The sequence below is a fragment of the Engraulis encrasicolus genome, chromosome 16, assembly GCF_034702125.1.
Source record: "Engraulis encrasicolus isolate BLACKSEA-1 chromosome 16, IST_EnEncr_1.0, whole genome shotgun sequence".
Taxonomy (NCBI): domain Eukaryota; kingdom Metazoa; phylum Chordata; class Actinopteri; order Clupeiformes; family Engraulidae; genus Engraulis; species Engraulis encrasicolus.
In genome coordinates, this window is record NC_085872.1 from 29,685,634 (window position 1) to 29,698,133 (window position 12,500).

At 46.8% G+C, this 12,500-nt stretch overlaps 1 protein-coding gene across 3 annotated transcripts in view; it reads left to right on the forward strand.

The window, feature by feature from the left end:
- rock1 (Rho-associated, coiled-coil containing protein kinase 1) overlaps positions 1-12,500 on the forward strand; it is a 61,291-nt gene that overhangs the window by 23,391 nt on the left and 25,400 nt on the right. For all 3 annotated transcript variants that reach the window (XM_063219330.1, XM_063219328.1, XM_063219329.1), the window contains 12 exons: positions 608-783; positions 1,999-2,083; positions 2,254-2,398; positions 2,865-3,003; positions 3,250-3,341; positions 4,560-4,719; positions 6,085-6,154; positions 6,633-6,721; positions 8,516-8,564; positions 8,686-8,821; positions 10,042-10,133; positions 11,643-11,889. In XM_063219330.1, coding sequence (XP_063075400.1) covers positions 608-783; positions 1,999-2,083; positions 2,254-2,398; positions 2,865-3,003; positions 3,250-3,341; positions 4,560-4,719; positions 6,085-6,154; positions 6,633-6,721; positions 8,516-8,564; positions 8,686-8,821; positions 10,042-10,133; positions 11,643-11,889 — 1,480 coding nt within the window. The remainder of the gene's footprint in view (positions 1-607; positions 784-1,998; positions 2,084-2,253; positions 2,399-2,864; positions 3,004-3,249; positions 3,342-4,559; positions 4,720-6,084; positions 6,155-6,632; positions 6,722-8,515; positions 8,565-8,685; positions 8,822-10,041; positions 10,134-11,642; positions 11,890-12,500) is intronic.

A 12,500-nucleotide genomic window follows, 5' to 3' on the forward strand; every position in this document is an offset into this window, starting at 1 on the left:
AGACATGTTTTTATCCAGTTACATCCAGCATTCTCAAATCCACTGCCTTCTTCTAATACACATAGTTCAATTGAATAGTGGTTTGTTGATGAGTTGATGCAGTCAACCTTGTTCATCCATGTACCACTCTACTAGGGATTCACAATACTGTATATCGTCATTAACATCAGCATCGGCTGATATTTGGCATTTTTTTAAGCATATCAATATCAGTCTGACATGAAAAACCCGCCCGATATTAATGCTATACTCCTCATTTACGCAGTCACCAACTGTATATTTGTTTACAGTGGTCCCCAAACTGGTGGCTGTGACCCCCTTACGCATGTAGTGCTCCCTCATACCAATTTCTTTTAAAGATGAAAATCCTATTGTAAAGGCTTTTTAAGTAACACCGTTGGTTGCTTTTTGTTTCAAAACATGCTTTGAGATTGAAAAGTGATTTAAAAGCCATGTCAATATATCATTTAATATTGGTTATTAGCCATAACATTAATATCGGATTGGTATCGACCAAAAATGTCACATCGGTGCATCCCTACGGTACACAGTACCAAGTCAATCAGCCAATGCCCTAAACTAAATCCTGTGTGTGCGGTCTCTGCAGCTTTTTTACGCATTCCAAGACGACCGCTACCTCTATATGGTGATGGAGTACATGCCGGGCGGAGACCTGGTCAACTTGATGAGCAACTACGACGTGCCAGAGAAGTGGGCGCGCTTCTATACCGCCGAGGTGGTGCTGGCACTCGACGGCATCCACTCCATGGGCTTTATACACAGGTTGGTACTTAACGCCTCTCTTTTTCAACGCCTCTCTTTTTCTGCTCCTCTCTTCTGTTCTTTCCTTTTTTCCTTGTTACCGTCATCTTTTTTTCTTCTCCTCTTCCTCCCTAAGTCTAGTTGAGTTTTGTCTTCCTCCTCTCATTCTGCTCCTCTTCTCTTCTCTCCTTTTTCTTCCTAGATCAATTCTTTTTCTTCCCCTCTTCCTCCATAAGTCTAGTCTAGTCTAATCTAAGTTTAAGTTTTGTCTTCCTCCTCTCATTCTGCTCCTCTTCCCTTCTCTCCTTTTTCTTCCTACATCAATTATTTTTCTTCTCCTCCTTTCTTCCTCCACATGTCTGGCTTTTGTCCTCCTTCCTGTCGTCAGTCACCCTCACTGTCCTTTTCCGTCTCTGCTCTCTATCGCTTCTCCTCTACTTCCTATGCTTCTGCACTCCTCCCCCTCCCCTTCCTCCTCCTGCTCTTCATTGTAATCCTCACCTATATACCAAAAATACTGAATCAAACCAAGATATCGCAAAACACGCCCACTCAATGCAAAAGCGTGTGCTCAAGTTGGGTCTCCTAAGGGGGCGTTGTCCCCTACTTCTTCTTCTCTTTTGGAGGTGTTTGCGCAAGACGTGCGCTACCGCCTTCTACAGCGCTAAGGGGACTTCATTGATTCTCAACCTCAGGACTCCGAAGGTCTCCTAACCGAAGGTCTCCTAAGGGGGCGTTCACCCGACATAAAGTGGATACCGGAAAAGAAACAAAATGACGCTTCTTCTTACATCCACTTTCTTTGTATATACTGCTTCTTCTCTCTCTTCTTCTCTTCCCTCCAAAACCTCCTCATTTTTTCTTCTGTCACTCCGTCTCCTACTTCACTCCATCTTCTGTCGCTTCTCTTCTTCTCTTCCCCACTCTCTGTCCCTTCTCCTCGTTCTCTCCTCTCTCCACCTTGTCCTCTTCTTCTCTTCCCCACTCTCTGTCCCTTCTCCTCGTTCTCTCCTCTCTCTCCACCTTGTCCTCTTCTTCCTCATCCTCCTCTGCCTTTTGTCTTAATTTTTTTTTCTCCTCATCATCTTGTTGGAACTCCCCGGCCTCTTTGTTTGTTTGTGCTGCGTTTCCAGACATTGTTAAAGGTTTTCTCTTGCCTGAGGTAGCTGTCAGTTTCGATTCATCAGCGCATCCTTTTATATTAATCTCCTTCCTCCCCCCTCTCTCCCCTTACAGGGATGTGAAGCCTGACAACATGTTGCTCGACAAATCGGGCCACTTGAAGCTTGCCGACTTCGGAACGTGTATGAAAATGAATAAGGTACAGCCCTAAATGACAACAAACCCTGCTGTTGTTGTAGGCAGTCGGGTGGTTGGAGGGAGGGAGGGAGGGAGGGGGGGGGGGCATATTTGTGAGACTGTTTTTGTTGTCATACTTTCCCCTGTTGATGTTTAAAAGTTTTTGTGCACATTTGTGCCCTTGGTCACCAGGACGGTATGGTACGATGTGACACTGCGGTGGGAACCCCTGACTACATATCACCTGAGGTACTGAAATCACAAGGGGGAGATGGTTACTATGGCAGAGAATGCGACTGGTGGTCGGTCGGCGTGTTCCTGTATGAAATGCTAGTGGGTAAGTTGTGGTTTGCAGCCATTTGTTAAGTTTTGAAAAAAGTCAATTGAAATGGACAGAATGGCCTGCGGACTCAGACTAGCGTGTTTTGCTAAAAAGGCGCACTGAAAGGCTCCCATTTAGTCACTGTTTTTTTTAGGGGACACGTGAAGACAGAGCTGTGCACAATGCTAGTCAAAGTTTGTATATTTTTGGTTCTAAAAAGAATAACATCGGCAATGCTTTTACCTCAAAGCACATTTAAATTGAATTGTAAGCTAGAGACATACAAAAGAGAAGTGCACGTTCATGGATTTCACAAACTGCACCTATGACATCCTGTAGTTAATTCCACATGACCCGGTGAAAGCCTGGATGTTTGCCTTGGATACTTGGCGTAGTCCGTGGGCTTCCTGAGTTAATTGTGTTGTGGTCTGGTGGCCCTCTGCCCCCGTAAAGTGGATTTCCTGATGATTTAACCCCGCAGGTGACACGCCGTTTTATGCGGACTCGCTGGTCGGGACGTACAGCAAGATCATGAACCACAAGAACGCCCTGGCGTTCCCAGAGGACAGCGAGATCTCCAAGGACGCCAAGAACCTCATCTGCGCCTTTCTAACCGACAGGTAAAATCCCGCAAAAGTGGGGAAATTAACTTGATTGCCTGCGATTTTTCCAAGCCCTTTTTAAAGACGTGTATATGAATCAACCCTTTGTTGGGAAGGTTTTAGCTATGTGTGCGTGTGTCTGTGTGTGTCTGTGTGTGTCTGTGTGTGTCTGTGTGTGTGTGTGTGTGTGTGTGTGTGTGCGTGCATGCATGCATGTGTTCCTCCAATACATTACTGACGCTCCGTCCCTGCGTTTATCCCCAGGGAGGTGAGGTTAGGCCGAAACGGGGTCGACGAAATCAAACGACACTCCTTCTTCAAGAACGACCAGTGGACGTGGGAGAGCATCAGGGACAGTAAGTGCAGCCCTCACACCGTGAGAAAAGAGACCACTCCCTGTGCAACTTCATGTCAAAGCTATGAGCTAGCTTTGAATCGGTAGAATAGCACAATAATAAACATCTTCTGTTGTCGATTTTTGTTGTTGCAATTCTGACGGAGTTGTAGTTGGCTGCTGGCTTGGGTGCGGATGCCAGCTGGCCTTAGCTGGTACTCCTGGCCTGGTGCTCAGACATGGTGCTCCAACCCCCCCAGGACTACACCTCAGGGCAGCGGGGGTCAGCTAGTCATGACGCCAGGGAGCAGTGTTCATTCCCCAAACTCATCACCCATCCTTCTACTCTATCACTCTGTATCTGACTTTTTTGTGTGTGTGTGTGTCTCTCTCTCTCTCTCCCTCTCTCTCTCTCTCTCTCTCTCTCTCTCTCTCTCTCTCTCTCTGTCCCTCTTTCTGTTTCACTCTCCCTGGCTCTCCCTTTCGGTCCCTCTCTGCCCCTCTCTTGGCTTGTGTGAAAGGTGTAGTAGGATACAGATCTCCTATCCATCTTGGGAATCTTGCTAGCTGTAAAGCCACTTTAAATCTCCCCCTTCTTCCCCTGCTATTTGGGGGATATTTTTTCGGTAGCATCTTAGCCAGTCAGGCTGCTCTCTCGGATGGTGTGTCTCCTGATGTATAGTGACATGTTGGCATGGAAACGGCATGCAATGACATCGAGAGGGTAACTCCATCTTCAAGCGCGCCGTCACGCATTTGGGGCAGCGAGAGGGCTTGTTAACTGTAACTCCAAACACCAATTATGTAAACACACGAGCATATTGGAAACATTCTTTGCGGAATTTACAACACCCCCACAGTCTTGTCAGGAAGCGAGAGCATAGGATACTGCGTTTGTGCTATCCCTGTGTTTGTATTTTGCCTTGCCATAAGAAATTAGTGATTAAAAATGCACTTACTAATTGCACTTAGTTAACAGTTTAATTGTAAGCATTTAATGGACTTCTTTGTGAAGCTGTAAAGACGTTTGGGTGCTCAGATCAGGAGTTTTGGAAGTTCATATGCATACTGTACAGTGCAAGCATCATCATCTTCACCCATGTGACTTGCTGACTTGCTGCCTCATCATCTTCCCCGTGTCCCTTTCTCCTAAAACTCGCTCATCTCTTGTAGGTGTTTTGCAGCCATGTCCGTTGCCGGCCCGATGTAATGTCTCTTCTTGCGTTTTTCTTTTTTTCAGCGGCGGCCCCAGTGGTGCCCGAGCTGAGCAGCGACGTCGACACCAGCAACTTCGACGACATCGAGGAGGACCGGGGAGAGGAGGAGACCTTCCCCATCCCCAAAGCTTTCGTGGGCAACCAGCTCCCCTTCGTGGGCTTCACCTACTACAGTACCCACCAGTGAGTCTCACCATCACCTGTCACCGCGTCCTGACTGTCTACAAGACATGTGATGGAATGTCTGCAAGCAATGTGATGGAATTTGCGCAAGCAATTAGGACAACAGAATAAGGGAATTTGTGCAAGCAATTCGGACAACAGAATAAGGGAATTTGTGCAAGCAATTCGGACAATAGAATGTGGGAATTTGTGCAGCAGAATTAGTTCCATTCTGTAATGCTCTGTTGGAGGCAGAAGGATGCAGTAAGTTGCATTGATCTAGTCACTGCGTTTTATGACAAGGTGTTACTGTACCCCCTCGACCTCCTCATGAGCCTGCCAACACCCCCCTTAGTTTAATAAAAGAATAATATAGACTATAAGCCCCCCCATTTGCAACTAAGTCCCGCGTCTGTCAGCTGTCTCCTTCTCAACACCTTCCCAAAGACCCAGCGCCCCCCCCTCGAGGTGCTGTAGAGTCCCTGTTGAGCAACACTACTGTACCAGAGATTCTTTAAGTATATAGAGATATGCCAATGTAATAGGTTGCTATGGGCACCTAACCTGACCAGGTTCCGGTCTGCCTAAAGGGGCGTGTCATAATACTCCTAGCATTGAATAGAACAGTCCTTAGGTCTGCCTAGGTCTGCCTAAAGGGGGATTTCCCCCCCCCTCCCCCTTGCAATAATAGAACCCGGAAACAATGGGCCAATGGAACCTCTCTCTCTCTACTCTCTCTGACTGTACTGTAGCATCAGCTACTGCAGCAGCCACCCAGGCCTTGAGTCCAGCCCCAGGCTGTAGCTCCTCTTCACCGGAGCAGCAGGAGCAGGAGCAGGAGGGTGTGGCCCCTCTGAATGACTTATAGAGACCACATCACTCAGTGTTTAGTCTGTGTGCCCGTTTTCAAAAGAGAATTGCGCACTGTTTCCCCAGCTATATTTAAGTATGACTGTTATAGGAATTTGTTTCCTGTCCTGTTGCACTGGACGTTGTCCATTTAGGATGACGTGTTTTGGTGCTGTGCCAGATGGCTGCATATGCAAGGGGCCGTTTATATTCTGTTTTATGTGCACAATAACATGCACAATGATGCACAATAGCAAATGCAGGTTCAGACTTCCGGTAAGTTTCTCAGCTGTATTCATTGGGAAGGCCTTGGACAGATCGTCGCTACTAAGCAATTAGTTAGGAACTTGCATATCAACCAATTAAGCAGCTAACATAGTTTGTATGTTCGTAGATCGCCCTGTTCAGTTAAAAGACGTCAGTAATCACCTAGGCTATGAGTATGTTTAACTGCTGACTTAATCACTGATTAACAGTAATCCATGGCTTTTGATCACCAATAAATAAATAAGCTGAAATTGTGAAATGTTCCCATAGGCGTCTCCGCTCGTCCAGTAGGAAATCGAGTGAGAAGCACACCAGCTCCACCAACGAGGACAAGAGTCAGGTTGGTACTCCACGAGTGCAGCTGGGCTGCCCAGCACATGAGCTGTGGAACGGGGAAGCGCCATGGCAGGGGTCGGCAACCTTTGTGGCACCGAGTGCCAATTTAAAATGTTCTTGTCAATGACTGCCAGCGTGCCATAGGTTACCGACCCCTGCACCAGGGTCTCTTCCGCTCTGACCAAAGTAAAACAGCGGCTTGTGTGTATTTGTGTGTGTGGTTGTGTGTGGCTGTATGTGTTTGACGTGCTGTGTGTTGTGTTGCACGCGTATATGAGTGAGTTTGTTTGTGTATTTGTGTTTGGGTGTGTGTAAATGACTATGTGCTTGACTGGCTGTGTGTTGTGTTGTCTATATGAGTCTGTGTGGTGTAGGTGTGTGTGTGTGTGTGTGTGTGTGTGTGGGTGTGTGTGTGTGTGGGTGTATGTGATTGACTGTGCTTGACGGGCCATGTGTTGTGTTGTGTTGTGTTGTCCCTGCAGCTGGAGAGTCTGCAGAAGAGGATCTACCAGCTGGAGGAGCAGCTCCACAGCGAGATGCAGCTCAAGGACGAGATGGAGACCAAGTGCCGGTCAGTGGCCCGTATTACAGTGCCCTCCGTAATTATTGGCACCCCTGGTTGAGATGTGTTAAAAGCCTTAAAATAAATTCAGTGTTTATTGCAGAAGAATACTGTCACACTGAAAATTGTAGGAAAATGTAGCCTTCAACTCAAATGAATTGTAAGAAAAAAAAAAATCCCTGACTAAAAAATAATTATTTTTCATTAAATCACCTGTTCCACAATTATTGGCACCCTTAACAATTCCCAGGAAATAAATATAATTGAAGCATTTCTGTCATTTCTACAGTAGTTTACAAAGTTTACCAGACTATGTAGGAACATTTAATTAGTAATTCACCACTTCCTGTTTCCCTGGGGTATAAATATGACGTGACACCGAGGCCATTTCTCTTATCCACTCTTAAACATGGGAAAGACAAAGGAACACAGCATACAAGTGAGGCAGATGTGCGTCGACCTTCACAGGTCAGGCAGAGGCTACAAGAAGATTGCCACTCAACTGCAGCTGCCCATATCCACTGTGAGAGGAATAATTAAGAAGTTCAAAACAACTGGAACAGTGGTAAACAAGCCTGGACGAGGACCCAAGTTTATTTTGCCACCACACACAGTGAGGAGGATGGTAAGAGAAATCAAAAGATCTCCAAAGCTCACTGTTACAGAATTACAATAAATGGTAGCATCCTGGGGTCACAAAGTCTCCAAATCAACCATCAGGCGCTGTCTACACGCCAACAAGCTGTTTGGGAGGCATGCACGGAGAAAACCTTTCCTCACTCACAATCATAAACGCAAGCGTCTGGAGTTCGCCAAGCGGTATTGGGGCTTCAACTGGGACCGTGTGCTTTGGTCAGATGAGACCAAGATTGAGCTTTTTGGCAACAAACACTCTAAGTGGGTCTGGCGTACCACGAAAGATGCGCATGCTGAAAAGCACCTCATACCCACTGTGAAGTATGCGGGTGGGTCAGTGATGCTGTGGGGCTATTTCGCTTCCAAAGGCCCTGGGAACCTTGTTAGGGTGCATGGCATCATGAATGCTTTGAAATACCAGGACATTTTAAATCAAAATCTGTTGCCCTCTGCCCGAAAGCTGAAGCTGGGTCGTCACTGGGTCTTTCAGCAAGACAATGACCCTAAACATATGGCCAAATCTACACAGAAATGGTTCACCAGACACAAAATCAAGCTCCTCCCATGGCCATCTCAGTCCCCTGACCTCAACCCCATTGAGAACCTGTGGGGTGAGCTGAAGAGGAGAGTACAGAGGAGAGGACCCAGGTCTCTGGATGATTTAGAGAGATTCTGCAAAGAGGAATGGCTGAAGATCCCTCTTTCTGTCTTTTCCCATCTTGTGAAACATTATAGGAGAAGATTAGGTGCTGTTTTGTTGGCAAAAGGGGGTTGTACAAAATATTAACACCAGGGGTGCTAATAATTGTGACACACATTATTTGATGTCAAATAATTATTTCTTTATGTGGGATTTTTTCCCCACTGAATAAATGCACTTGTATTGAAGGTTGGATTTTTCTCTTTTTTCCATTAAGGTCCCATATTATTTAGAAAAAAAATAAAAATAATTGGAAGCTAAAAAACACATCTCAACCAGGGGTGCCAATAATTATGGAGGGCACTGTATATCCATGCATTAGGAACACCATCCCATCTGCTAGCATTCATAGCACTAGCAGCAGTGTTTGTTTGTTTTTGTTTTTGTTTGTTTGTTTGTTTGTTTAATAAACCTTGATATTGAGAATGTGTGCTGATGAACTTTTTCTGTTTGTCTGTTTCTTTCAGGTCCTCGAATACAAAATTAGAAAAAATCTTGAAAGAACTAGACGAGGAGGTAAGTGCCTATTGAATCTGTGCCCAAATGTACATCTCGTCTGGATTCATTCATAGTAGTGATGGAGGAGGAGGAGGACGATGACGATGATGAGCTTGTTTGCCTCTGTCTTGTCCATCAGGTGAATCAGAGGAAGAATGTGGAAGGGTCCCTGTCCCTGCTGGAGAAGGACAAGATGATGATCCAGCACCGCGTCACAGAATACCAGAGGAAGGCCGACCAGGAGGCGGAGAAGAGGCGCAACGTGGAGAATGAAGGTCTGGTCTCTCTAACTCTCAATGACCCACAGCCTCTGCTCTCTTTCTTTCTTTCCTTCTTTCTTTCTTTCTTTCTTTCTTTCTTTTTTTCTTTCTTTCTTTCTCGCTCTCTCTCTCTCTCTCTCTCTCTCTCGCTCGCTGGCTCTCTCTCTCTCTCTCTCTCTCTTACACACTCACTCCTCATTCCCTCCATCCACTTGAGTTTGCAGAAATGTTTTGGCCTGGCGTCTGGGTTTCTGTATGATCTATTTTGAGTCAAGTCAGGTTTTAAAAGCCCCCCGTTAGCATGTACAAGTGTCGTGAAAATAAGCACACAGGTTTTAGATCGCATTAAACAGTACACTCCTTAATTTGGCAGCTTAACTGGCACTTGTTTGTTTGTATTGAGTTGTTTTTTGGATTTTAGCGAACTCCAAATCCCCTTAGTATGTTGCTGTCTGGGCCTGCAGTTTAAGCTCAGCCATTTCCTCTGTTGCCTTTGTCCGCGCGTTCCCTCTCGTGCTCGCTTTCTCTTGCTCTCTAGCACTCTCTCTCTCTCTCTCTCTCTCTCTCTCTCTCTCTCACCCCCCCCCCAACTTGTCCCACCGCGAGCCCAAACAGATGTTTAGTCCAAGTGGATTACTGGCAGCAGAAAGCAGCTTGACCTGGTTGTCTGACCCCTGCTGACCTCCTTGCCTCCACTAACTGCCTGTGTACTGTAAGCCGCCCGCCGCGCAGAGTGGCAGGCTGCATTGACGCTGCACTGCTGTGCTGTGTTGCGCTGCGCTGCTCTGTGGCACGACATGGCATGGCATGGCATAGCATGCCGTGCGTGTCAGTAGGTCTTAGTAAGTGGATCGCCTGGGCATTAAGGCCTTTGCACACCTGCTGGCAATGACCAGCCAGCTAACGTGCCACATGTATCAGCTGCAGGAAGTGACCCCCCCAGAGCGATGGTGACCGCTGGCAAGGGAGTGGGGAGGTTAGACCGGGGTAAGGTGAAAGGGGTGGCTCAGAGGCTAGGGGTGGTGCAGGGTCCTCATGCTCGTCTTTTCCTCATCCTTTAGACCCGTGTAGGGTGAATGGTCGGCGAGGTGGCTCAGAGGCTAGGGGGTGGCGCAGGGTCCTCGTGGTCGGCGAGGTGGCTGAGAGGCTAGGGGTGGCGCAGGGTCCCCATGGTCGTCTTTTCCTCATCCTTTCCTAATCCTTTCCTAATCCTTTCCTTATTTTCCCCCTTGCAGTGTCCACCTTGAAAGAGCAACTGGAAAACATGAGGAAGATCAGCCAGAATTCCCAGGCCTCCAATGACAAGATTGCACAGCTGCAGAGTCAAGTAAGTGAATTAATGCCAGCGTGCCCTTTTCAATTACAAGGGATTTTTTTTCTCCTTTGGCTTGCATATAATGGGCAGGAGTGTTTCTTCGCAAACCTCCAGTTCATGACCTGTGAGTGGTGCATGGAATGTGGAAGGCGTACACCTTATTACATATGTTAATCTTACACACACACACACATACACGTGTGGCTGCACGCATTTTTTAAATGCTACCGCTAACGGCCTGGTTAGCATAACATCCCTGTGGCTCAACATGTAATTCGTCGCATTTCCTGGAAAGCCCCATCCCTGTAATACATCTGCTTCTTAGCAGGCGCCTATGCACATCCAAGGACAAACCATCAGACACCAATTAGCCTCTGTCAAGAATGTGCCCTCACTATATCAAATAATAAAAAATGTGGTGCAGCATTACTATCTCATGTGTAGAGCCTTTCCCGGAGTTGAGATTAGCTTCTTATTCAAGGAGTAGTGAAAAAAACATCTGCACACCATGTCCAGGGGCCTATACTACAAAGCTGGTTCAGGATGAGTTAAGATTAAGTTAAGGTAAGGCAAATCATCCAATAGAACAGCCTGGAGACCTCATTTTCTTTAAAACTCTTGTATTAGTTGATTTACCTCTTAACTTAACCTTAACTTATCCTGATAGGCCCCAGGTTGGCACTCCCTGATGTGTGGTGCTCTGTGTCAGGGCTCAGTAAATGGGAAGTAAGGGCGGCGTGTTGTGATGTTGCGCGACAAAGTTCTTGTGTGCAGAAGTGAGGTCATGGGAGTGAGTCACGCAGACCAGTGTGTCACCTCAGAGCAGTGGCTTGGTCACATGACCCTGCGTGACTCAGCGTTATGTCCAGATTGAGCAATGACAGGTTGTCAGCCACTATCAATTTGGCTTGCAGTACGGTGTGTGAATTCAGATTTTAGATTTGTACAGTTGAAAGCACTGATCACTGCATATTCCGATTGCACAGTATTTTGAAATTATTGAAGTTTTGTAAATGCACTTGTCATGAAATATAGTGTAACTTGTAACTATGATGGTGAGCTGTGACTAGCTAGAAGTGAATTGTGACAACTCGACAGTGAAGTTTGATAGGCTAAAAGCCTGGGCTTTCAAATATTTTCTTCTATTCTTGCTTGGCAAATTGTCTTCACCTTACATTGGAAAGTTACATGTATTACTAATGGCATTCAAGTCAATCAACTTTCAAGAGAGGACAGCAAACCTAAAATGTGTTTTTTAGTTGCATATTACATGTTGCTATAGGCTCTAAACCTAACGTGTGTGTGTGTGTGTGTGTGTGTGTGTGTGTGTGTGTGTGTGTGTGTGTGTGTGTGTGTGTGTGTGTGTGTGTGTGTGTGTGTGTGTGTGTGTGTGTGTGTGTGTGTGTGTGTGTGTGTGTGTGTGTGTGTGTGTGTGTCCCACCATCATATTATATTTTACCAATGACTCGTAACTTAATGTGTTTGTGTCACCTCCATCCCCCCCCCCCCTTCGATTGACAGCTGGAAGGGGCCAATGACCTGCTGCGGGCGGAGTCGGACACGGCGGCTCGGCTACGCAAGAACCACACGGAGATGAGCAAGAACATGAGCCAGCTGGAGACGGTGAACCGCGAGCTGCAGGAGAAGAGCCGGGCGGCGGAGAACGCCAACCAGGCGCTGGAGAAGGAGATGCTGCAGCTGCAGAGCACACTCGACTCCGAACGACGCAACTACAGCCAGGGCTCCGAGGAGATCCGCGAACTAGAGGGTACAGAGACACACACACACACACACACACACACACACACACACACACACACACACACACACACACACACACACACACACACACACACACACACACACTGCAGCCAGGGCTCAGAGGAGATTCGCGAACTGCAGGGTACGGATACACACACCACACACACACACACACACACACACACACACACACACACACACACACACACACACACACTCACACTCACACTCACACTCACACTCACACTCACACTCACACTCACACTCACACACACACTCACACAGATTACAGTACAGCCAGGTAGGGCTGCACAATTAATCGAATTTTAATCAAAATCGCGATTTTGGCCGCCACGATCATAAAACATGAAAATCGCGATTTTATGGGAGGAAATTCAGTGTTCCATCTAAGCTGCGCGCACCTGCAGACTTGTGCACTGCTCGCATGTTCTCAGCACAAAGACATGTCAGCCAATAGTAATATACTCATGAACGGCCATCCGGGTACTTTGCTCTTAAATTTGCGTTACGCCCCTTTATGGGTGAAAACAAACCGAATGTCTCATTGACTTACATGTTACATCGGCTAGCCTAAATGAACACATCCCATGCTTCAGC